Source organism: Macrotis lagotis, chromosome 7 (assembly GCF_037893015.1).
Source record: "Macrotis lagotis isolate mMagLag1 chromosome 7, bilby.v1.9.chrom.fasta, whole genome shotgun sequence".
In the NCBI taxonomy this organism is placed as follows: Eukaryota; Metazoa; Chordata; class Mammalia; order Peramelemorphia; family Peramelidae; genus Macrotis; species Macrotis lagotis.
This window is the reverse complement of record NC_133664.1, coordinates 54,207,834-54,234,236: the sequence shown is the minus strand read 5'-3', so window position 1 is coordinate 54,234,236 and position 26,403 is coordinate 54,207,834. Positions and strand designations below refer to the sequence as shown.

Sequence of the window (26,403 nt, the reverse complement as noted above, 5' to 3'; positions counted from 1 at the left end):
AGTAATATAACAAAATTTATATTTTAATAAAAGTACTTTAGACTTAAATCTAGTAATAACGAAGATGCAATGATCAGTAATATAACTTTTTTCAAAGAAAAATAATCATATGCAATTTAGGAAAGATTTTGATTTACTAAGAAATAACATATATCACAATTGTCATCCTAAAGTGAGAATTCAGATGGAGAGTTACTTTCATATCCCAAGTCATACATCTGCCTCTAGCATGAACTTCTTTAGCTACAGAGACAATAAATATCTGTTACCCAGAGGAGTTATAATTGAATCCATTTCTCATTAATCATTGTAATAACAATCTTGTTTCAAAATGTGAATAGAGCACAGATTGAGAACTTGAGACTTGAGAAATGTGTATAAATATAAGTAGTTCTTAAATTAAGAAAGGGTTCTATTCCCAAACTTCTTTTGTGGATTGACTGTTTGGAACCAGAAACTCATTTTCCCATAGATTGTCATCAGCTTTTTGGTCTTTTTTTACAGTTTTTGGTCTCAGGTTAGACCACAAAAATCTAATCAGTTCATACTATGTCACTGAAACACGGCACATCTACAATAAAAATTGGTAGAAAACAACATTATTTCAAGAGCAGTTATATGACAAAGAGACAATACAAGTAAATGAAGTTTCTTGATCACTGATCTGACAAAAATGCAGTTTTAATTAGAGAAGGATGAGAAAGGGACAGAGACATATATGCATATTGAAAGAGAAAATGTGTATACTTTCAAAGGCCAATGGATAATTTAATTTCAGAACTGTGACTTTTTTTCCCTGCTTGAATTCATAGGATAGCAGATTTAGAATTGGAGGGGATCTTCCAGTTCATATGAGTCAGATCTCTCATTTCAGATATGTGAGGAAATCCAAAGAGGTCAAGAAATCTGCAACATTCACAAAGACACCAAATGGCAGAATTAGGACTGAAATCCACCAACCCACACATCAGCTGTGGTACTCTTTCCACTGAGCCACACTCTGCTGTTCTCAGTGGATAGACAACTAGCCTTGGTTACTCCAAGGAGTAAGGAGCATAGGAGTTCGAATTCCATCCTCAGCTGTGTGAACTTAGGCAGGTCACTTAGCCCTGACTGCCTCGCATCCAGGGCCATCTCCAGTCATTCTGATTCATATCCGGCACTGGTCCTGGGTGTCTTTGGAGAAGAAAGTAAAGCTGATGATTTAGCATAGCACTTCCTCACTCAAACCAATTCATATATTTATCCTGGCATCACTTCCTTGATATGAACTTCTTTGAGAATGAAGGACAAACTATCATCATCATCATCATTATCATCATCATCACCACTCTACTCTTATTATCTTATAACAATGCTTATCATTATAGTATGTGGGCACATAAATGAATTGAGGATAGGAGAGGAGAATGAGAAATAATAAGAAAAGAGTCAATGTCTTAAGGACACTGATAGGAATTGAAGGGGGAAAGTAGGTGTAAAAATTTTCATAGATTTCATAGAATGTGAGACTTGGATGGGAATTTAGTTTAATCCCTCAGAGCATAAAAGGAAATAAAAATCCATAGAGGCAGAGGGAGAGGGAGAAATATTATCCCCATCCTTCATCACCACCCAAGGGGAAGAAAGGAAGTGATGGGGAAGAGAAAATTTCTTACCAATACCACCAGGGGGTACTATTGACTAAAGACAACTTTGTTGCTCTTCATCATGGCCTCTAGTGGGTAGGAATGGGCCAATGATATACACCTGAAATTCCTATCTTAGGTGTCTGTAACTCAGGAGTACCTACCTTGTTGCCTAACACATGCTTATTATCTTATTTTCTTGACCCTGAAAGATGGAACTCAAAAAGGCAGAACTGAAAACAACAATTTATTAAAGCATATTCATGTGTTAGGGCAGCTAGGCATTATGAATGGAAATAGGATATTAGCATTAGGAAGACCTGGGTTTAAATATTACATCTGACACATAATAACATGAGTGATCATGGGTAAGCCACTTACCTTTCAGCAATCTGGGCAATTTAAAGTTGAAGTCACAGATAGAATTGCTAGGAGTTCCCTATTAGGTAGTCTAAAAACAGATGCAATCACACATCTGAGTATGTGCCAGGTATTATAGATTCAAAGACAAAAATGTAGCAGTCCTGGATCTCAAGGAGTATACATGCTAATCGGAGGAAAGATGAGGGTTGGATCTGTAGATTGGGAAATCATCTGCATAGAGAATTGAACTCATAGGACCAAATGAAGAGAAGAGCTGAGAAGAGATGTAGATGAAGTCATCAAAAAGATTAAGGGTGAAACTGATTCTCAATGGGAAGTCTTAGAATAAAAATGGATGGTAAAAATAATTTTCCAGTTTGTAGACATTAGAGTCAACTTTGCTAGAATACATTTATTCTATACAGTGAGAGCAGAGCTGTCCCTTTGCAGGTGAAGTCTTTAGTGCCATTGTTAGAAGCAGGTCATGGCTTACGAAAATTGTATAGTTGATTTCTTTAACTTCTCCCCACCCCTCTTTTTTTTAAGTGACCAGATTAAAATGAACTTAAGTGCATTATCCTTAAAGGAAGCATTGAAGGGAAATACAAATCCTGAGAAGGGTTTTTCAAAAAGAGACTTTAACTTGGAAGTGGTTGGGGAATTATTAGCTGATTTTGTGTTTGTGTGTGTGTGTGTGTGTGTGTTCATGTTCATCTCAAGTCTTATTTGGTATTTCTTGACAGATCTGTTTCTCTTTCACCCTTTCTTTCTCCCTACTTCCAACCACTTCCCACACAAGGTTTTCTCTGAGGATGTTTTTGAGTATGAGAGAGAGATATAGTGTCTGAGAACCTGCCTAGATAAGAAAAGAGAAAATCCTCACTAATAGGCTGGACATTTGGGGATACATTTTTTTATTGAGGGTAACCCATGAAATAAAGAAAAAATATATATGCACACATATTCATATAATGTAGCATGATGTTCCAAGTAATAATATACATACATGTAAATGTACTTATACATGGATAAGAAACATTTTTTTTCCAGCAGCTCCCTCTTGACTGTTCCCTCTGATTGACTGAAGTAATTTCTTATTCAAGACCTGTTGGGGGGCTGTTAGGTGGCGTAGTGGATAGAGCACTGGCCCTGGAGTCAGGAGTCCCTGAGTTCAAATCCAACCTCAGACACTTAATAATGACCTAGCTGTGTGGCCTTGGGCAAGCCACTTAATCCCATTTGCCTTGCCAAAAAAAAAAAAAAAAAAAAAACTAAAAAGAAAAAAAGAAAAACAAAAGACCTGTTGGGCCAGATGGCATACCTGTATCTTTTCTGATGCCTGAAAACAGACATCTTTAAAAAAACAGTATCACCATTTTTTCCACTCCCTTGGGTTCTGTCTGATCTGTAGCAGTAATCGACTAAAACCTCTCAGTTTAAGCACTAAGAAAAAACTGGCTTGTAATTCAGTTCAGATCCTGGCTCATAAGTCTGTTCTTCAATCTGTTCCAATTTAGTTGCTTTTTCATTTTAAAAATGACCTTCTCAAACAGTCACCATTAATTTTTATTTCATGTTAAAGGTTGCTTGGCTTTATCCACTGTACATCAATGGTGTGACCTCAGCACTCCAAACTTCTGTGTTTTGTCTTTTCTACTTCCTACAGGTAAAACCAAGCACAAAAGGCATGCAACATCTCAACCACTCCACATAAATAAATTTCAAGTCCGGAAAGAAGGGAACTTTGGGAAAGCATATGGTAGAATGGGAGATGCAAGAATAGGTCATTTTCCTGCCCTGTTCCAGAATGTGCTTCTCTCATCTTCCTTCTGCCTGTCTCCTTTTGTTTCAATTACACCATCATTATATCTATTCTTCCACTCTCATCTATGATTTCTATATTCTTTGCAATATTTGAAATAACTTTTATGAAACATCTACCAGTTCTCTTCAAAATCACCACTAAAGTTTACTTCTTCCTCTCCTAACCCATCTGAAATCAACTTGAGGTCAAGGAAGGATGGAGGAATGCTAACACAGGCAACCAAAAGAAGCTCAGGGAAAACAAAATCCCTCCCCTCTGCTTTCATAAGATCATATTTCTAGAGGGAAAAGGGTGGGCATCTAGTCTAATTCCCTTTACAGATAAGGAAATGGAAGTCTATGAAAGGTAAATGATGTGCTCAAGGTCAGATAGGTAACACCAAAGACCAAATTCCCACAATGATAAAAAGAAAAATTGTGCTTGACTGATACATAAGCTTAGAGATCAAAGGTCACATCATTTATGCACTCTGAGTAAAGTGCAAGCACACTGGAGGTATTCCATGATGTTAAAAAAAAATGACAAGGCACAGAAACAATGATAAGAAAAATTCATTTCTGTCTTTTTTCGTACCCCCTCAGCATGTAATATATTGCTTAGTATATCATAAGTCCTAGTAGATTCATTAATATAATAAGACATAAAGATCAGTATAGTTGGGAACCATTCACAAAGTCCCACATAAAAAAATCAGCAGGAGGAAGGGGGAGCCATTAGGATTTAAAATTCATCTAATTTGGAATATCCTCCCCCCCATTTAGAAAAAAATAGTTCAAATTTGCCTGGTCTTAATTTACAAACTTTGGTTGTTTGAGTTTTTGTTTTTGTTTTTTTTGTCTTAAATTGAGAGACAATTAGGTTGATTTTTTTTCAAAGCACTGGAAAGGGTGGAATTTTTGTTGGGATGGTGTTTTAGTTTGGTAATGAGAGGGCTTTGTTTTTTTGGGGGGGTCTGTTTTATTTTGCACTGGGTAAGCCCACAAAAAGAAGCAACTTAAACCATCTGGTATTGTGACTGGTACATGACTGGGGTCTGATAATGTTGGGTGTGGCCATGCTCTCTTGGGATGATGGGGGTGGAGTTGGGGGGAACATATTGGTCACAGAAGTCTTTTTTTTTCTTTCCAAACTCACTTTGAAAGAAAGCAGTTTCTGTTCAGGACATTATGAGGAAAGAAAAGAAGAGAATGTAGGTCAGAGCTTGTCTATTGAACAATGGAAGAAATGCAAGAATTATACTAATTGGGATACAACCTAAGGGGAGGATGTTTCAACCTGGAGCTTCAGGAAGAAGATGGGAGATCTTTTTAAAGATTCCTCCACGTAGCATTATTTTTGCTGTAAAGATGTGTTTAAAAACTATAAATATAAAATGTAGGTATTTATGTACCATCAAAAGATTTTTGACATTCATAGGAAGCATTAGGGCCAAGAGGTTTCCTTTTCCATGTAGATCACAGAGTTTCACCCAAACTACTTTATCTTTTCAGATATGTGTGATTCATAAACAGTTCAGGGTTGCTAAAATGAATAATAAACCAGCAAATCATTCCTAACAAATCATTTGGAGTCCAAAGCCCATTTCACAGTATCACAAAATCTGAGCATTTGTCTCAACTAAAGAGACTTTTGCTAGATGTATGTGCTGGGCCCTAGGCCAGGGATTGGGGATGTAAGGATCAAGAATTGATTTTTTTTTGCTTCCTTAGTGCTTAGTACAGTATACAGCAGGCACTTAATAAATGCAAATTGACTGTTAACTTGACAATCCTTATAAGGTTGTTGCATTAATATAAGTAAGCGGTCAATGAGGATCTCAATTAAGAACTTTGCTCTGTGTTTGGAGAGTAAGAGTCAGATGAAAGAGAAGTTGTTGGGGAAGGAATAGGGAGGGTTGAGGATTCTAGAATAATGCTTCAACTATGAATCTGATAGCCTGGCAAGATGACAGTGTCTATGACTTAGCTAGGGAGGTTTAGAAGAGGTCAGAGAGGGGCGGCTAGGTGGTGCAGTGGATAAAGCGCCCTGGAGTCAGGAGTACCTGGGTTCAAATCCAGTCTCAGACACTTAATAATGACCTAGCTGTGTGGCCTTGGGCAAGCCACTTAACACCATTTGCCTTGCAAAAACCTAAAAAAAAAATAGAAGAGGTCAGAGAAAGAGCCTAAGTTCAGATTTGTGTACGGTGAACTTAAGATGTCAAACTAAACTTATGAACTCAACCAAAATGTCCTTGGTAACAACCCTGAGAAGTGGGGTTCGGTTTATGTTTAAAGATACTCAGCGACATCCAGTCTGCTGGCTCCCAAAGCAGCCCACTCTACTGCCCCTTCTGGCTAGAAGGGCAGATAGAATCCTGGACTTGGGATTCAAGAAAATTTATCTTGATGAGTTCAAATCTGGCCTCAGACACTTACTAGTTGTATGATCCCAGGTCCCTTAACCTGTATGACTCATCTAGAAAACAGGTTGGGGAAGGAAATGGCAAATGACTCCAGAATTTTTGCCAAGAAAATTCCCAAAGGGATCACAATTTAAAAAAAATGACACAACAGCAATTATTAGAAAATTTTCTTTACATTACATCCAATTCTTACACTTTGAAGCTACTACTCATTTCTCATATCCCAGGGAGGCCAATAGAACAAGTCTTGCTTCTGCCCATTTTCAAATACTTTAAGACAGCTATGTCTCAAACTTCAGTTTTTTTAAGCTTTCTTCAAAAGCCAAGATTTACAGACCCTTCCACACCATTCTATTTATTTCTTCTGCACATCCTCCAATCTATCAATCCACAAATATTTATTAGGCACTTATTATATTCTATGCACTGTATTTGTGTTGAGGATTCAATGAAAAAAATAAGTATTTGTTCACAAGGAACTTACATTCTTTTAGGGGAAAATAATACATATTCATATAAGTAAAAGCAAAATAGTAAATAAAAATTAGGTGGAGGGCTGGGGGGGTGGGTATATATAAATTAAGTTAGATCTGCTGTCAAAGGGGCTTCATGAGTGAAACTTTGAGGGACATGAGAGGTTCGAAGAAACAAAAGTGAGAAGGGAACACATTCTAGGCACAAGAGAGGGCCCAAAGATGGGAGATGAGATACCTTCATGCAAAAGGAGCAACAAATGGACCAATAACAGGAGGCCAGAGTTCATGGACAAGAGTATCACGCAGCAGTCCTGGAAAGGTTGGTTGGAACTAAATTGTAAAAGATTTTAAAGAAGTAGAAGTTATAGGATGACTCATTATTAATAATTAATAAATGTTTATTGGATTGTAGGAATTCCTTGGAGCTTTTTAAAGCAGGGGAGTGACATAGATGAACCTACTATTTAGCAGCATCTCATTAGCAGCTTTGTAGAGGATAGATTGGAGTGGGGAAGAATCCTCAAGATCAATTAGGAAATAATTACAATACTCCAAATAAAAGGCAGCTTGGCCTGGGTTGCCTCATGAATGAAGAACAGGGGATGAGTGCGAGATGTGATTGTTGTTGCTTTTATCCTTCATTCTTGACTGGCATCAAGGAGGTGATGCCAAGACACGCAAGTGAATTGGATCTGAGTGAGGCGGTGCTGTGCAAAGTCACCAGTCTCACTTTGTCCTCCAGAACCTTCTGGGTCCAGTGGCCAGATGTAGAGCAAGATGACTGGAGATGGTGAGGCAATCAGAGTTAAGTGACTTGCCCAAGGTCACACAGCTAGGAAGTGTCAGATGTTTGAAGCTGGATTGGAACTTCCGTCCTCCTGACTCCAAGTCAGTGTTCTCATCATTGTGTCACCTACTACCTTTACTTAGGGCACTACCCTTATGAGTGGAGAACTAGGGATGAGTAAGAGATATTATTGTTGTTTGTCTCATTCCTGAAGGAAATCATGACATCACATGCACAAATGCGTGTGAATTGGATTTGTGCAAGGGATTGCTGTGCAAAGCCACCAGTTTCATTTTTCTCCTCTGGAACCATCTGGATCCAGTGATGAGATATGAATCATGATGAATAGAGATGGTCCTGGATGCAAGGCAATCAGGGTTAAATGATATGTCCAAGGTCACACCACAAGTTAAGTATCAATTTTGAGGTTGAATTTGACCTCAGGACCTGTTGACTCCAGGACCAGTGCTCTACCCACTGTGCCACCTGGCTAGGAGATATTAAAGAGATAGACTAAATAACATTTGGCAACCAATTGAATGTTGGAGACAACCCCAGGTTAAAAACCCCTTGCCTTAGAGGTTGCCTAGTCCAGCAATTTGACAGATGCAGAAATTAAAGCCCATAATAATGATAGGAGCTGCCACACATGGTGCCTAATATGTAGACAACATTAACAAAATGTTTTCTTGTTTATCTTCATAACAACTATGGGAGGTTGGTTCTATTGTTATCCCCATCTTACGTCTGAAGCAGACAGAGGTTAAGTGATTTACCCAGGGTCACACAACTGGTGTGTGAACTAGATTTGAACTCAACTTCCCCTGATTCTAGGCCACCTAGTGACCAGCAGAGGTTAAAGTGACTTGTCCACGGCAACAAACCACAGAACCTTGGTCATCTGACAATAAATCCCACGCTCCATCCCATACCTTCCATGGTGTTTATGACAAAGGAATGCTCCCTTTGTGACAGAGGAGACAACAGTCACTTGAACATCCAGTGACTGAGAAAGCAGAAAGAGCAAGTCCTTGAAACTCCAAACAGAAATGGGAAACAGACCCACTCCATGGCTAGTTGAGTTGTATGAGCAGCAGGCGCCTGTTGCTTAATCTGCAAAATTCTTTCAAGGAGCTGGCCGTCTGTACCATGGAACAGGCTCCCAGGCTTTTTGGCAGAAGTCTTCTGCTCAGCAGCTGCTGCTGCTTTCCAAGAGAAAGGCACAAAGAGAGCTTGCTAGGGGTCAGAACACAGCTCTGGCTGTTTCATCTTGGTGGGCCCCGTCTGAGGCACTGAAACCTCACCTATTGAATAGAAAGCATGCGAGGTATGGACACTGACAAAAATGGAGGTGTTTCTGCTCTGAGGCTCACAATCCATCTAGCCTCAGAGTTCTAGACTTTATCCTGATTGAAATAACCTTATGATAAGGTTATATACCTGGATTTCAGAAATAGGTCAATGAGTTGGACTGGGAAGAAGAGTTATCCTGGTGAAGTCATTTGCTACCTATGTGATTTTTTTTTGGCTTTGCAAGGCAGTGGGGTTAAGTGACTTGCCCAGGGTCACACAGCTAGGTAATTATTAAGTGAATGAGACTGGATTTGAACTCATGTGCTCCTGACTCCAGGGTTAGTCCTTTATCTACTGCTTTATCTAGCTGCCCCTACCTATGTGATCCTTAACAAATTATTTAAGCTTCCTGGGACTTGGTTTCCTTATCTGTAAATGATGGAATTGGACAATATAACCTCCGAGATAACTTTGAGTTTTTTTTCCTATCATCCTCTTCTCTATTCCTATGATCTGTGACCTCAAAGGTCCCTTTCAGCTTTAAATCTGTGGTCCTACAGTCTAGTATAAATGACAGCCAAAAGGCCAACAACTTGTTCCTTAATAACCATATCTGTCCCAGAGAAATTGGCAATGAATAAAAAGTTATCAGGTTAGCAAACCAAGAGGACATTGTAGGGCAGCTTGGTGGTGCAGTGAATAGAGCATGGGCCCTAGAGTTAGGAGGACTTGAGTTCAAATCCAACGTCAGACATTTAATAATTACTTAGCTGTGTGACCTTGGACAAACCATTGCCTTGCAAAAAGAAAACATAAACAACAAAAAAGAACACTGTATACACTAAGAACAATATTGTTTTAAGAATGACTTTGAGAATATAAGTTATTTTTGACTATGATAAATGCCCAAATTCACTATAAAGGACATATGAAGGAAGATGCCATCTGCATTCAGAAAAAGAACTGATAAATAGAATTATGTATAGAATAACTTTACATATATATTATATATATATATATATATATATATAATGCTAGCCATTTCTAGAGTATATGGGGATGGAGAAGAAAAAAAAAAGAAATTTACATGATAATTTTGTTTTATATTTGAAATAGCAAGTTGTATATAGTAGATCTGCAGTTTACAGTCTTTAATATATTATGTTATAGAAGTGTTTGTTTCATTCAATAAGTTAAAAATAAAATAAAGAGATTAGCAAAATAACTATCTTTGGGTTCACTTCTCAGAAAATCATTGGGTGGCTCTAAAACTTCTCAAAGATAAGCATCAGATAAACTGTTCTAAATTCTGTGATCCTATTTAAAGGATCTCAGATTTCACCTCTAATTTGTTGAAAATTAGACAAATTAAAACAAAGATGGAATTAAAAATAAGTTAGATACAAACCCCAAAGTTTTCTTTGATTGAATCAAATACTGTTGGGTGGTCCTGTTTAATTGTGAGTTCCTTAGAAAAAATAGGTATGAAAGTCTTTAGTGCTTAAAGGTCCAGCCTTAGGGCACAAAAGATTCGAGTTCAAGTCTTATTCTCCAATTTCTTTCCAACAAAATGTTGAGTTTAAAGTGCCAGTGGGATACCCAGGTGGGGATATCTGGAAGGCAAATGGAAATAGAACTCAGTGGAGGATTGTGTGAGTTGAATGTTTATATAGATTTGAAAGTTGTTTAGAAAGAAGTGACAAATGAAGTCATGGAAGTCAATAAAATCACAAAGGGAGAGAGAGAAACAGGCCAACATAAAGGTTTGTGAGATACTCACTCCCAGGAGGAGAAAGGTGATGGACAGGTAAAATATACTGAGAAGAAACAGATTAGAAGATGAATCTTGAAAGATAACTATTATGGAAGCCAAGGGAGAAAATAAGCAATTCAGTTGGTAAATGGTCATTTAGCTCTGTTTGCCTCAGTTTCTTTAATCGAGTGTAATAAAAGTCAAACTACTCCAGTATCTTTGCCAAGAAAACCCCAAATAGGGTCACGACAAGCCATGCAGGATTGAAAAATGACAACAGCAACAACAACAAAGGACTCAGAGATGTTTAGAGATGAATAATCTCATGAGCAGATGGCAACATGATGGATTGTGTCCATTGTGTTGTAAGAAGGCAGTGAGGTATATTGGGAAAAGGACATTGACTGGAGTTAAAGGATCTGATTTCTCATCCTAATACTACGTTTTGACATTACCACATCATGGACTCAATCTGGGCTTCAGTTTCCTTGCTTATAAATTGCAGAGGTTAGAGTAGATGATTTTCTAAACCTAAATTCCCACAGTCTTTTTTCCCTTGAGGTTATCTGCTGAGAAAGAAGCTAGAACTGGGGCCTTGAGGAAGGGGGAGCTTTGAAACTTGTGTTGTGTAAAATATGATCAGAAATGAATCAGAGGGGCGGCTAGGTGGCGTAGTGGATAAAGCACCGGCCCTGGAATCAGGAGTACCTGGGTTCAAATCTGGTCTCAGACACTTAATAATTACCTAGCTGTGTGGCCTTGGGCAAGCCACTTAACCCTGTTTGCCTTACAAAAAAAAAACCTAAAAAAAAAGAAATGAATCAGAGATAGATTGTTGTGCAATGACAAGGACGCTTTTCATGTTCATTGGAAACATAAATTTTTAGTGGAACCAGAGAGTCCAGTCTTGTAAATTCCTTTAGAAGTTTTTGGCAGTTAGAGAAAAAGAGCAGATGAGAGTAGAAGATGGAGAAGACCCGGGTCTGGGGATCAAGAGAAACACAACTTGGGATTCAGAGATGGGGGAAGGAGGAGACTGAACATTGTTGATACTGCTTATGATGGGACCAAGACTTTAAAGTGTGAGAAATGAATACAAATTCACAGAACCTATTCATGAAATATGCCTTCTATTAGTGGGAAAATTAACTATAAAATGTGTCTGTATATACTGAGGATAGTTAAACAAGGAGGTAACAACTCAACAGATTAATTAGGACTCCATTTATAAATCTATCAAAATATAATCATTTGGTCAATTGAGACTCAGTTATTCTAAAAATATTTCATAATGAGATAGCCTTTAATAAAGAATGCCTGCCTTAAGTAATTCACACATCCATGGGAATTTTAAGCACCAAATAGAGAGTGAGGAGACCTTTCAAATAAACACATGGTCATAGAAAATGGTAGAAACATAAACATTACTTTAATCAATTTACTAATAATGGTTCCCTGTTTGTGGATATTACCCCCATGTTCATTCTTTTGCTATGATAGCTGACAAATGTTTGTTAAATGTATATCCATTTAGATAAATACTTCAAAAATGAATAATTTAAAAAAAAAGAGAAATTAACTTCAATAATGATAAGGGTCACTTGATCCTCTAAGACAAGAGAGGAGTTAGAAGGAAGCTAAAGACACAGAGGAAAGCTAGGGGATGCCATAGAGCACCAAGTCTAGAGTCCAGAAGACTCAACTGAGTTCAAATGTGACCCCAAATGTGACAAATTCTAACATTAACATCATGTAATCAATCTGGGCTTCACAAAAGTGTTAATGAGGATCAATGACAAAAGGATCAATTTAATTTGGTGGACATAGCTTGCACATTCATTTATGAGGATGGGTCCTCATACTCCCCCACTCCCTCACATATGAGTTAAAAGAAAACTAAAGAATTTTGAAAAGCAGCAATTTCCCCAGGTTTCTCTAAAACCACCACTTTGGTCTCTTAATTTCTTATAGAACAGTAGCATTTCATTCATGATGTTCCAAGCCATTCCCTAAATGGTGGGCACCTCTTACACTTAGTGTCCAGTTCTTCTCACATATGTTTTAAGGAATTTTTCTTCTTTTTTTTTCAGAAGGGATGAGGGGTGGGAAAAGGAGCGGGAAAATGCTTGTTAGGTGTTTCAATGGATAAGAGCACTGGACCTGGAATCAGAAAGATCAAAGTTCAAATCTGACCTCAGATGCTAACTACTTGTATGATTCTGGGTAAATCACTTAACCCCTGCCCACATAAAACTGGAGAAAGAAATTTCAAACCATTCTATTATCTTTTCCATGAAAACCCTAGGCACTTTAACTTGAACTGGCAGGTTATGAAGAATGCCACATGACTGAACAACTAAATTACAGCAACTATCCTCTTTTCTCTTTCTCTCTCTTTCCATATATATATATATATATATATATATATGTATGTATAAACATGTAGATATATGTGTGTATACATAAATGTCAACACACACACACACACACACACACACACACACACACACATACACACACACCAAAAAGAACAGTTTGGTTTCTTGAAAACATTTCTCTCTTGGACATTCAAGAACCTCATAATTCATCCCAGGAACCAAGGTACAATCAGAAAAAATATCTTACACAACAAACGTTTTCCTAAATTATAATCCCTCAGGTGATGAGAGACCACAAGAAAATAATGAACTGAAGAAGGGAGAAGTTCTACTGGCCAAAGAGCCCCTCTCCCACCCAGTGTTACTAATTGAGTCAATTCCCTGGATCCCAAGCCTTGGGCACTTCCAGCTATTAAGGCAAGGACCAGGTATTTGGGCATTGATTCAGGCAGTTGGCAAAAGAGACAGGAATATATGCCAAATGGCACTTAGAAAATAAAAAGATCCATAGCCCCTTTACATAAAATCAGAGGCTGGCAAGTCCATGCCTCTCCCTCCCCCACCTTCCCAAGAGGTGAAGTCAAAAGAAAAATCAAGGAGAAAATAAGTCACAAATGAGCAGCAGACAACTCAGTCTTGGGTCAAATCTCACTGTGACCAGTTTGTGGTTTCCAGTGTTTCTAGCTCTTTATGTTTGCCCATACGTGAAAAGAAAAGATTATTACTGTACTGGGGAGTAATTATTAATCCATGCAATAAGAGGATACAGCAGAAGGGTTTATGAATTTCACTACAATTCCTAGGGCAATATGGGTTACTGTTGTTGTCGTGGTTGATCCTTATTCTAAAGAGGACCAGTAACATCAAGGGGAACCTCTTGACGTGCATGAATAGACAATGAGTGGGACAGAACTGCCCAAAGGCACCAGGCTCATTCCTTGAAGGAGGGAGCCCAATGGCTTCAGACTTTATCTGAAGTCCATTGGCAAGACAAGATGACTGGTGACGATCTAAGATGCAGCGGCTGAACAATCACCATGATGGTGTAGTTACTGATCTAGAACCAGAGATCCTGGAAAATGTAGTCAAGAGGGCCTTAGGAAGCATTGCAAACAGGAAGCAATCAAACCCATTACCCTCTCTATTCAGATGAGTCTCAAATCTATATACTCGACTTTCACCTTTCATTTTAACTTAGTCCCCACTCTGCCAATTTTACTTGGCTATCCCATAAAGATTTCAAACAGAATTTTCAGAAGCACTGGATTTAACATCAGAAGATCTGGGTTTGAATTCTAATTCTGCCACTTAGCTCCATGGCAACTTTGAGCAAATTAATTAACTTCCCTTGACTTGGTTCTTCATGTAGAAAATGAAAGGTTGGACTAGGTGACTTCCAAGATTCCTTCCAGCACCAAATCTATTATCCTGTGATTCCCTCTAACTTTCTAGTTCTGTTGAAGGAAATCCCCTTCTCCCTGTTCAGCTTCCTAACTCAGCTTACTGTTGACTCTTACCCATTCTCCAGACTCTATATCCAATTCATTATTAAGCCTTGCTCATTGCTACCTCCACAACATCCTTCTCATCTGCCCTTTTCTTTCCATTTACAAGGTAACAAATTCATTCAGATCCTCATGATCTCATGCCTGGGCTCTCAGATTCAATAAGCAGTTTTATAATAACTTAGCATAACCCCATGCTAGGCAGGGAGAAAAAAGGCAAAGATGGTAAAAATTCACCCTCTGTCTGTAAGAAGTTCCCATCCTGCTACTGTAAGTGCCTTCTCATTTGTCCCACGACTTTTCACTCTCCCCTCTAATTAGTTCTTCATACAGCTACCAAAATCATCTTCCAAAGACCCAGGTCAGACTGTGGCAATTCCTTACTACAAAAATCTTATCACCAGGATAAAATACAAACTCCCCATCTTCGCATTTAAAGCCCTCAACAATCCGGCTCCAATCTTCCTTTATAGTCTTTCTCCCCTTCCTATGATTCCCGCCCCACCTCATGCGTTCTTTATTCCTACCAAACCACTCTACAAGTTTCTTGGTTTCCAAGCATCATTCAGGTTGTCTCCTGTGACTGGAAATTGCTCCTTCCTCATTTCTGACTCTCTGAAATCTTATTTTCACATTCATGCCAGGGCAGGGTCACCTTGCTGTTGAAGTTGTCCTGATCCCCACTCCTGAGTTAGGAATATTCTCTCCTTGCTTCAATTACTGACTTGTACCTGTCCAGTGAAATGGAAACTCCCTGAGGTCAGGAACTGTTTTATTTTTGCATCCAGAGTGCACAGCACAACGCCTTGAAATTCTGTTGGTTTTGTTTTTCTTGGTTGCACTTTACGGTTGTATAACTCCCACGAAGCAAGATCAGCAATTGTTCTGCAGCTTAAGACCTAGAGCACTGAGAGGTTAAGTAAATTACCTGGATCACTCAGATGGTCTGCGTAAAAACCCAGGGCTTCTCAACTGATCAACGACACATTTATTTGGCACCAACAAGATACCTGGTTCTGCTAGGAACTGAGGCTATGAAGACAAATGCCCTTAAGGAGTGGAAGATAACATGATTTTATGCAAATATATGCAAATCATGTACAAATTACCTTTGGGGAAAGAGGGAAGGAAGGAAAGAAGGAAGGAAGGAAGGAAGGAAGGAAGGAAGGAAGGAAGGAAGGAAGGAAGGAAGGAAGGAAGGGAGGGAGGGAGGGAGGGAGGGAGGGAGGGAAGGGAGGGAGGGAGGGAGGGAGGAAGGAAGGGAGGAAGGAGGAAGGAAGGAAGGGAGGGAGGGAGGGAAGAAGGGAGAGAAAAAGAGGGAAAAAGGGAGGGAGGGAGGAGGGGAGGAAGGAAAGAAAAAAGAGGAAGGAAGGAAGGAAGGAAGAGAGAAGAAAGATCCGAAGGGAGATTTATTAAGAGTTACCATGTGCCAGAATATTACCTCATTTAATCTTCACAGAAACCCTGGGAGGAAGGCAGTCAACTAGAGGGAATGGGACAGGTTTCACACTCCCTTCTGCTCTTCACATTTGTTGTTGTTCAGCCATTTCAGTCATGTCCCATTGCTTGTGTTGGAGTTTTCTTAGCAAAGTTACTGGAGTGGTTTACCATTTCCTTCTCCAGTTCATTTTACAGATGAGGAAACTGAGGCAAGCAGGGTGAAGTGACTTGTCCAGAGTTAGCCAACTAGTAAGTGTCTCAGGCTGGATTTGAATTCAGGATGATGAGTCTTCCTGACTCCAGGTCCAGCGCTCTATCCATATGCCACCTAGCAACCCCTACTTTTCATATAATGTGTGCTTAATATACATTTATTGTTTTGTGACACGCCCTCCCTCTCTTCCTTTTCTAATACTTCTTAGGTTATATGTTGCCCTTTTTGTTGTCTTTTTTCCCATTAAGTCTTCTCTCAAATGTTCATTTTAACTTTATTTCACCCATATAAAAATGTATTTGAATTAAGATGAGTTTTCATGGTGGGCATGAGTGAGGAGAGGAGAGATAACTTTCCTTCCGCTCCCAACCAATACGACCTTACCTGTTGGTGTCCGTTGATCATGGGATTGGTTTGAACTTTTTGTGGAGGTCAAAGACTAGCGTTCAGGTGATCAGTAGGAAGGCTCTTAGATAAATCTAGGAAAGAAAAGGTCAAGGTCTTCACTAAGGTAAAATCTACAGGATTTGGCACTTGTTTCAACATGGGGATAAGGGAGAAGGTGGAGACAATTCTAAGATCTAGAACCTAGAAGACTAATGGTAACACCATCAACACAAATCAGGAAGTTAGGGATAAGAATGCCGAGTTCAGTTTAAATGAGATAGAACTTGAAACATCTCCAGGGCAACTAGGTAGTGATGTCCAGTAGGGATATGATTGGATTACTGGGGAGAGGTTACCAGGTACCTAGCTGGCAGTCACATGATTGTCATGACATCTTGTTTTTACAAAGTATTTACATAACACGTGATCCTTTTGTAGACTTGAAATTTTGTGAGAGACTTAGTGACAATATCATTTCGTTTTCAAATGAGAGAAAATTTAACCCAAAAGGCCTTGAGTGACTTCTGTAAGGTCTCACAACTAGTAAGTGGCAAAGGAGGGACTGGAAACCCAAATCCTCTGACTCTTCATTCCATAAATCCTGGCTTTGATGCTGACCAGCTATATAACCCTGATCAAATGGCTCCATATCTTTGATCCCCAATTACTAAATCTACAAAATGGATGGAATAATATTGGTGTTAGTTGTCACTGAGTTGTGAGGAAAACTTTTGTCAACTTGTTATCAGTGAATTAGCAATAATTGTTATGTGCCAACTCTGTACCAGATACTGGTGCTAAGTACTAAATATTTTTAAAAAGGCAAAAGACAGTACATACAAGAAGCTTACAGTCAAAATAAATCTAAATTATTAATACTATAAATCATCACTATCTAGAGGGAAAGTAAATTGTAAAATATTAAAAACAAATGATGTTCCTAAGACTGGAGTTGTGAGATTTTAATTATTGCTTCTTCTCGTTAAGATGATTCAGCTGTGTTTGAATCCTCAAGACATAGTTAGGGTTTTCTCGGAGAAGCTGCAGTAGTTTGTCACTTCCTTCTCCAGCTCATTTTGCAGATGAGTAAACTGAGGTTAACAAAATTAAGTGATTTAGTCAGGATCACACAGCTAGTAGGTGTCTGAGACCAGATTTGAATTCGTGAAGTTGAATCTTCCTGACTCCAGACCCAGTTGTGCCAGCCCTTAATTAGCTTGTAGCTAATATAGAGAAGATAGTAGAGAAGTCTACAACCCAATAAGGTACTACATGTCCAAAATATTATTTTTAAGTATTGTGATACATATAGTACATAAAATCGCTATCGCATGGATACTGGATTGAATGATAATGCAATACCCTATGATAAGTGAAGGGGTAGTGGTCCAAAAGGAGGGCACAAAGGAAGTCATCCATCACCTCTTATCCCAAGAGTTGTTTTATGTTTCTTCTCTGTCCACTAAGAAAGGAGTTAACATTACACCACCAGGTGGGAGGGGGGGTGAGAAGTAGAATAGAAAATCACTTTATTCTAGGAGAGGTGAGGAAGCGCTGCTCAGGAAGGACATCAAGGAAGCCAACGATGGGGCATACAGCCATAGATGGAAGTTTCAACACCAATGGGAGATATAGCTGCAACAATCCAACTAGGAAAATTTGCTCCAGGGAGACCAGTGGTGAATAGAGAAGATGGATCCAGACTCAGAGGAGGAGTGAATTCCTTTGTGCAAAGCTTCAATAGCCTTGGTTTATGCCTCAGATGGCATTCTCTATGTAGACACCATTGCCATGCTTCACTTTAGTCCCTAGTGACCTTTTGATGGCTGCCTTGTAACAAGGATACTTCCCAGGAATCCAGATCACCCCCCTTTTCCTCATCTAGAACCATAATCACCTCAGTTCAGTACAGCTGTTGCTACAGGGAAAAGGATATAGAACTCTTCCATGGTTCCACTCACCATCTCTCTGGCTTTCAAAACTCGAACTTTCCTCTCCTGCTTTGACTACCCTACAGGAACTGTCTCCCCAATTATAAGTCCATCCAGTTTAGGGACTCGATTCACTTTTGTTTCCCTATTCCTTAATACACGGTTTAGCCTATATAATGCACCTGATAAATGCTTTTTTTATTCATTAATTAGGGAGCCCAAGAGGAAAATGACGAAAGAAAAAAGATTCCAAATCCAGGGCGAAGCAAAACTTAGCCTCACACCAGTGCTCTTCATAATTAGAGCCACTTCTAGCTTCTCTGTCCTTGCTTTTGTGGCAGCAGCTACAATAGCTCCTCATTCTTTTCTATTTTTGTCTCTTATCAACAGTCATCAGTCCTTAGTATGGTGCCACATCTCCCATCAAACCTGAGTTTAGGATGGAATAGGTCAACTTTTATAACTTCCCTTAGAGAAATTGGTTCATTAGCAGAATTTGTGTTCTTAGACCAGAGGGAGCATGATGTAATCAATAGTACACTGAACTTAAAATTAGGAGGACCTGGATTCAAATTCTGATTGGACACTTAGTAGCTGTTTAGTTCTAAGGAAGTCACGTAACCTTTTTTGTGCATCAGTATTCTCATATGTAAAATGAAAGATTTGGACTCAAGAATGTCAGAGGTACCTTTCACATATAAGTCTATGATCCTCAGACCTAACCTGATTCTTGTCCAGACCTCCCACTCCCTTCCCTTCCTATCTCTCTTTCTTTTTCTATCTCTGTCTCTTCTCTTTTCTCCTCCTCCTCCTTCTTTTTCCTCTTCCTCTTCTTCCTCTCTCTTCCTCTCTCTCTCCCTTGCTCCATTTGCTATCTTAACCCCTTAGGCTCTAGACTTTACTAGTTTATTAAGAGAGTATGAGAAGGGGTGGTTAGGTAGCGCAGTGGATAAAGCACTGGTCCTGGAGTCAGGAGAACCTGAGTTCAAATCCGACCTCAGTCACTTAATGATTACCTAGCTGTGTAGCCTTGGGCAAGCCATTTAACCCCATCCAACTGTCTAATAATTATTTCAGTTTCTTGATTATGAATTGGTGAATTTCATGTGTTTATGAAAAAAATTTGAATTTCCCTTTATTGGGGATTTATTTATTAGAACAGAGAATTGAGTATACTCCAAAAGGAAAACTTTTAAAACAAGCAAAAAAGAAGATAAGTCCCTGCCAAAGTCTGATGAAGGTGCCCACCTCTGTTTGATCTTTCCCCCCAGTGGTAGAAAATTTAGATCAATCATAAAAGTTCTGACATGGGACTCTAAGGTTACACATATCAATAAATCCATACTACTCAGATATACCCTTTTAAATGTATTTTTGGTCCATACTAGAGATGCCCAGAACTTGACTTAAGATCATATATTTGGAGTTGGACTATTTAATGAAATCAGTTCAACTTAGTCATACAGCTAGTAAAGTCTGGAGAGAGAGAGAGAGAGAGAGAGAGAGAGAGAGAGACAGAGAGACAGAGAGAGAGAGAGACAGAGAGACAGAGAGACAGAGAGAGAGACAGAGAGCAGAAATTTGAACAAAAATTTTCCTGATTCCAAGACCTGTCCCTTATCAACTATGACTATGTGATACTCACAAGAAACAGAGATATACCTCACAAAATCCCAGAGACACAACATGCATAACACCAAAGGGGCAGGAAGAAAAAAGCCATTGCAAGTATTTCATACCATTGTATGACCGGATTTTGACCTGATTTTACTGATTTTCTTAGAAGGATAGATGAATCAAAGTTTGCCAGCACCAAAGTCAGTAGGAGGTTAGCTTCAATGCCTACTTCTTTCCTAAATTAGGTATTGATTGATTGCTCATCTCCCCGATTTGCTTTCCACTCACCAATAATGTAAGATTGGGTCTTAGAGGTCATTAAGTCCAAGTCTTTCAGAATCACAGCATAGCGACTTTCCCAAGAAGTTGTCACTTGTCCAAAGCCACACAAATATAAAAGCTAGAACTGGATCTAGGCTTCTTGCCTCTTATTAGAGGGTTTTTTTCAAATATACTGGAAAAAATGGAAAACACCATAATGCCAATAAGCAGACTTTTATGGTTATTTTTAAATGCATTTGGACAGTTCCTGCGTTATTTAAAGATCATCTTTTGAGAATTCCCCAGAAGAGTACATTAATTTTTTTAATGGTTGTTGATTTTATTTTTCTTTTGTCTTATTTATTTATTTAGTCAATTACATGTAATGGTAGTTTGAATAATTTTTAAAACTTTTTTTCTCCCTCCCTCCCCTCCTCACTCCCCTGACAAAAAAAGAAATGAAATATAGGCTCTGTATATAGTGCTGCTAAACATAGATCCATAGTAATCATGTCGGTAAAGAAGAATCACATTCAAATGGAAGAAAAAAATTAGAGAGAAAAAATAATTCATGACTTTTACAAACAATTGAAGATAGTATATCTTTCTCTGCATTCAAACTCCACAGTTCTTTCTCTAGATATGGATGGTATTCTCCATCTCAAGTCTTTTAATATTGTTTTTGATTATTATTATACTGCAAAAATGATCATCTATTACAATTAATCATCACCTCATGTTTCTGTTAGTGTGTCCAGTGTTCTTCTGGTTCTGCTCACTTCATTCAGTATCAGTTCATGCAAGTCTTTCCAGGCTTTTCTGAAGTTCCATCCTTCATGATTTCTTATAGAACAATAGTGTTCATTCACATTCTCAGACAATTTGATCAGCCATTCACCACTTGATGGGCATTCCTTCAATTTTTAATTCTTTGCCAGTACAAAAAGAGCTGTTATAAATATAGTACACATGGATTTTTTACCCTTTTTCATGATCTCTTTGGGATACAGACCCAGTAGTGGTATTACTGGATCAAGGGGTATGCACAGTTTTATTGTTCAGAAGAGTACATTTAAACTGAGGACTTGTATTATGGTAGATTGCAATGCCAAGGGTCTTATTAATATTTTTTTAAATCTTTTAGTCTACTAAATATCACTGGCCTTGCTTACCTTTATGATTTTCACCTTCTCTCTCTCTCTCTCTCTCTCTCTCTCTCTCTCCCCCATCTTAAGTCATCTTCACTTCTTAGACAGCTTCTCAATTCATCAAGCTAAGAAAATAGAAGAGACTGTCTGCAGACCATATGTTCAATGTGCTCCTTATGCTCTCAGGGAAAAAAGGGAAGCACAGATTCCCATGAAAATCAAACCGAAGAGAAATTGGGTTGCCACCCAAGATTCTACCAGAGTCTAGAAATTGGAGCATCCATGTAGGATGGCTTTCTTTAAAGTCTAATAATGATGTCATGGTATGTCCCCTTTCTCTGTCCCACATCAGAAGCTCCTTCTCATTTTCATGGCTAATATATATGACAAATAGGAATCCCAAGTGCTGAAGTTCTGCAGCTGTGACTTTAAAATTTGGTAAGCTGTCAAGGTTAGTTTCCATACAGGACTCCCCCAAATACCCCCAGAGAACAGTGGGCAACTCCAAGTTCTATTCCAAGTTCCAAATTCATGACCCTATGTGCTTTGTGCTGAGTCAGCTAAAATGACATCCAATACAGGTGAATATAGAAGCAATTATGAGCAATGATTTATTCTGTTGTTCAGTCATTTGAGTTGTGTTCAACCCTTCATGATCTCATTTGAATTTTTCTTGACAAAGATACTGGTGCTGGTGTGGGTTTGGCATTTCCTTCTCCTGCTCATTTTACAGATCAGGAACTGAGGCAAACAGAGTTAAGTAACTTGCCCAGGGTCACACAGATAGTAAGTGTCTGAGGTCACATTTGAACTCAGATCTTCCTGACTCTAGGACTGTCACTCTATCCACTATGGAGCCACCAACAAAATAAAATTTAGTCTCTCCACTTGCTTTTCTCTCAGTCACTTTTGGGATTTGCTTTGGAGCAACTAGGTGTTGCAGTGGATAGAGCACTGGCCTTGGTGTCAGGAGGACAGGAGTTGGAATCCAGCCTCAGACCCTTGACACTAGCTAGCTGTGGGACCTCGGGCAAGTCACTTAACTCTGACTGCCTTGACTCCAGGGCCATCTTTAGTCATCCTGATTCGTATCTGGCCACTGGATCTAGATGACTCTGGAGGAAGTGAGGTTGGAGACTTAACACAGTGTCCATTCACTCAAATTCATGTGCTTGTCAAGACATCACCACCCTGATGTGATGGTCTTCTTCAAAAATGAAGGACAACCATTATCATCAGCTTTCAGGATTTGCCTTACATATATTGGTTTAGCCTTATTTTCACAACTACTTTAAAAATTCATAAATACTTTTCATAGGGAGAATCCAGAGATTCGGAGCCTAAAGATTTTTTTCTGTCATATACAGATATGACAGAATTCCCAGATTAGCTCTCATAAGCCTATCCCTTTCCCCTGATTCTTAACCAAATATATGTCATCAATCTTATGAAAACTACTGTGTATGTAAGCTACCATTGAGGCTTTGTTATTCAGTTTTCGTCAGAGATTATCTAATGGTTGGCTGTAAATTAGATTGCTAAAAAAGGACCATTTGAAAAGAAAACAGATTAAGTGCCAGCTTTTGTTGTTGTTGGCCCATTGCTTTATTTGTGTCTGACTCTTTGTGACCTCATGTGGGGTTTTCTTGTTAAAGACACTGGAGTGATTTGTCACCTAATATTTATGTCCATTTGACATATGAGATTAATAAGGCAAACAGGCTTAAGTGACTTGCCCAGAGTCACATAGCAAGTAAGTGTCTGAGGCTAGATTTGAACTCAAGAAGATGAGTCTTCTGGATACCAAACTCGGTAGTCTATTCACTATACCACTATATCACCCATAAACGGCAGCAGATGCTACAAAATTAGAAAGGCTTTAAATATGGGCTCTGGAGGGGCAGCTAGGTGGTGCAGTGGATAGAGCACTGGCCCTAGATTCATGGAGGACCTGAGTTCAAATCCAACCTCAGACATTTAATAATTGCTTTGCTGTGTGACCTTGGGCAAGTCACTTAACCCCATTGCCTTGCCAAAAAGATCAACAAAACTTTAAAAAAAATATGGGCTCAGGGATGGTGCAAGGACCAGCCTAGCTACCCTTATGAAGATTCATTGCTAGAAGTGAATGAGAAGGTGATGAATTTTTATATGCAACAACTGATGAGGGATCTACTCTTTGCCAATGTTCTATATATCCTCTGATGAAGCAAATGCTTACATCAATCAAAGATCTTTTGAAATTTTGACATGTGTGGTAACTGTTAAAATTTATTAATTCTTTTGGTGTGGGACCTTGTAATGTTGAAAAAATATTTGTTCTCTGCAAGTTTTATTTGTTACTCACTTGTTTTAGGTTCATTTATAGAGTAGTTAGGAAGAAACAAACAAACTGCAAGTATAATTGATCCCTTGTGAAATTCATATTTTGACTCAAATTTGGCACAAATTATTCAGCATTGGGATGAAAAGAATTTTTTCCCCAGCACCAAAAATGTTATAGACAGAAAGATGGTGCAGTGGATAGAGTACCTGGCCTTTCAGGAAGACCAGAGTTCAAATCTGCTCTCTGACACTCACCAGCTGTGTGATCTTAGGCAAGTCATTTTAGCTTCAATCTGCCTCAGTTTCCTCAACTATAAAATGAGAATAATAATAGCACCCACCCTCCCAGGGTTGCTGTGAGAATCAAAAGATAATATTTCTAAAAATTGCACCTGACACATTGTAGATATTTTATACTTATTCCAAAAATGTTTAGAACTTATGAATTAAAACTATGTGTTTTTTTTAAAAAGGAAAGTTTTTTGTTTTGTAATAATAGGTTGGAAAAGTAATTACATGGCTTTCTGCTAATATGACAGAAATGAATATTTTTAAAAATTTAATAGTTTATGTTAATGTTTATAAAAAACCATGAGGTTTAAAAACAAATTTAAATTAAAATCTAACAGCATAAATGTTTTTTGCTCTACTGAATTCGAGATAAAAATTCATTTCAGGATTTTTTTATACAAGTGAGAAACAAAAGTAAAGGAACACAAGCACCAAAGGACAATCTCACAAACAAGGTGTCTTAGCACTGGGGTACAGAGAAATTCATTGGGTTTGACTAGTGAAGAAGGAGCTCAGTTTGGGGTAGAACCATGTGGGAAATCAGTGTTCTTTGGGGAAGTGAGGGTGAAAGCAGAGATATCTGCTTTTTATTAAAAGCTGAAGTGTATTATAATTGGGCTGGGTTTCTCCCAGATGGCCTCTCTTATGTTGACATCTGCAACATGTATAGAGACCAGTGTGAAAGGGCTGTCTCCTGTGCCAGGGTGGACACATGGAATTCAGTTAAAACTCAAATTCTTGGCTTTCCTAAGCACTAGGTCTTCATTGATACATGCTGTAAAGGACTCTGCTTGTCTGCATGACACAGGATTGCTGTGTTTCACCAGGAAAAGAGCTTAATAACATTTTGAAAAGTTCAATCTTTGATATATTAGAGCATGTTAAATTAAAAATCAAATGAACTAAGGAAGGATGGATGCAAGGCTACCTGTCCTTTTCTACAGGGCATGATCAAAATGCTTATCACTCTGAATGGTGTGTCTTTTGGTTTCTTTGAAATTTGCTTAGAAATAGAACTGTGGGAAAAGAGTTTCACTGAAGAAGGGTCTTTCTTTGCTTCCTTCCTTCATTTTTCTTTCTTTCTTTCCTTTGTTATTTTCTTTTCCCATTCTTTCTCTCTCCTTCCTTCATTCTTTCCTTTTTGTCTTCCTTCCTTCATTTTTTTCTTTCTTTCATTCCTTCCTTCCTTTTTTCTTTTCTCTTTGTTTCTTCCTTTCTTCCTTCATTTTTCTTTCTTATTTCCTGCCTTCCTTCTTTCCTTCTTTCTGTCAATTCTATAACATATGCTTGGTGAAACTGAAACCCACAGTTCTGAAATGAATATTCAAGTAGTCATAGGCTTTGTTTTATTTACAAATGGATGTCTATTTTCTTTAGTGCATTAAAGGTTGCAATGTTTCTGAAGTTAATTACCCTCCTTCCTCTTTTATCAGACAACAGAAAGATTAGAGTCAATGGAACCAAGGAACCTATTGAGTTTAAATCGAATCAGTGGTTTGGAGCAACAGTAAAAGCTCATAAAGGGAAAGTGGTGGTAAGTCTGGTTTCTGCATTTTGTTATCCTTTTTTTCTTTCAAAAATTCAACTGCACATTACTGTTCAGACATGTTTTAAAAGCAAGATTTTAAGAAATAAAATCACAAACAAGTAATATTCTATAAAGTTAGATTCCAAAGCTTGAAACATTGCCTTTTTAGAAAAGAAATTTGGTACTTTTTCACGAGCAAAGTAGTTTATTCCTTAGAGTCACGAGTTAGCAAACATTTATTGTGTTTATCCTAGGCTCTATTATATAAGACATAAAATTGCATTTTTAGATATAACTTCATCAAATTGCTATTTAAAAGATATTAAAAAATAAACATTTCAAAATCATAGATGATCAATATAGTTAGGATCAATATATTTAGACCTATTGCACCACTGTGTTTGTTGTAAGGCAATGTGATTGAAATTCTATCATTTTGATAGTTAAATGATCTTGTCAGAAGTAGCCCATTTTATTCTAATTCAGGAGTGAGCAGAATTCTTTTTTGTTAAGTACAATGATCAGCACTTTAGAAACCTCTTGCCTCTCTTATATTTCATGGCTCAATGATTCTATTTCATTTATACCCTGACGATGACATACATTTGGATTTCTTATTCATTCTGATTTTCTTTGAATTTTTAAAAGCTGATTCTCTTTAATTTTTCTTTACAAGAAAATAGAAAAATACTTTAGCTTTGAGATTTGCTTAAAGCTATTTCAATTATGATTTAATAGAAATCAGTGCCTAAAGGAAATGCTTTGCTTTATTTGGTCTTGTGGTTAACCTCCAAAAGGGATTTTGACATAAAACAGGTAATCTATAAAATACTGCTCTCTCTGGTTACC

General features: G+C 38.1%; 1 protein-coding gene across 1 annotated transcript in view; it reads left to right on the top strand.

The window, feature by feature from the left end:
* ITGA8 (integrin subunit alpha 8) overlaps positions 1-26,403 on the top strand; it is a 205,931-nt gene that overhangs the window by 3,840 nt on the left and 175,688 nt on the right. Inside the window, exon 3 of the mRNA XM_074192923.1 lies at positions 25,460-25,560. Coding sequence (XP_074049024.1) covers positions 25,460-25,560 — 101 coding nt within the window. The remainder of the gene's footprint in view (positions 1-25,459; positions 25,561-26,403) is intronic.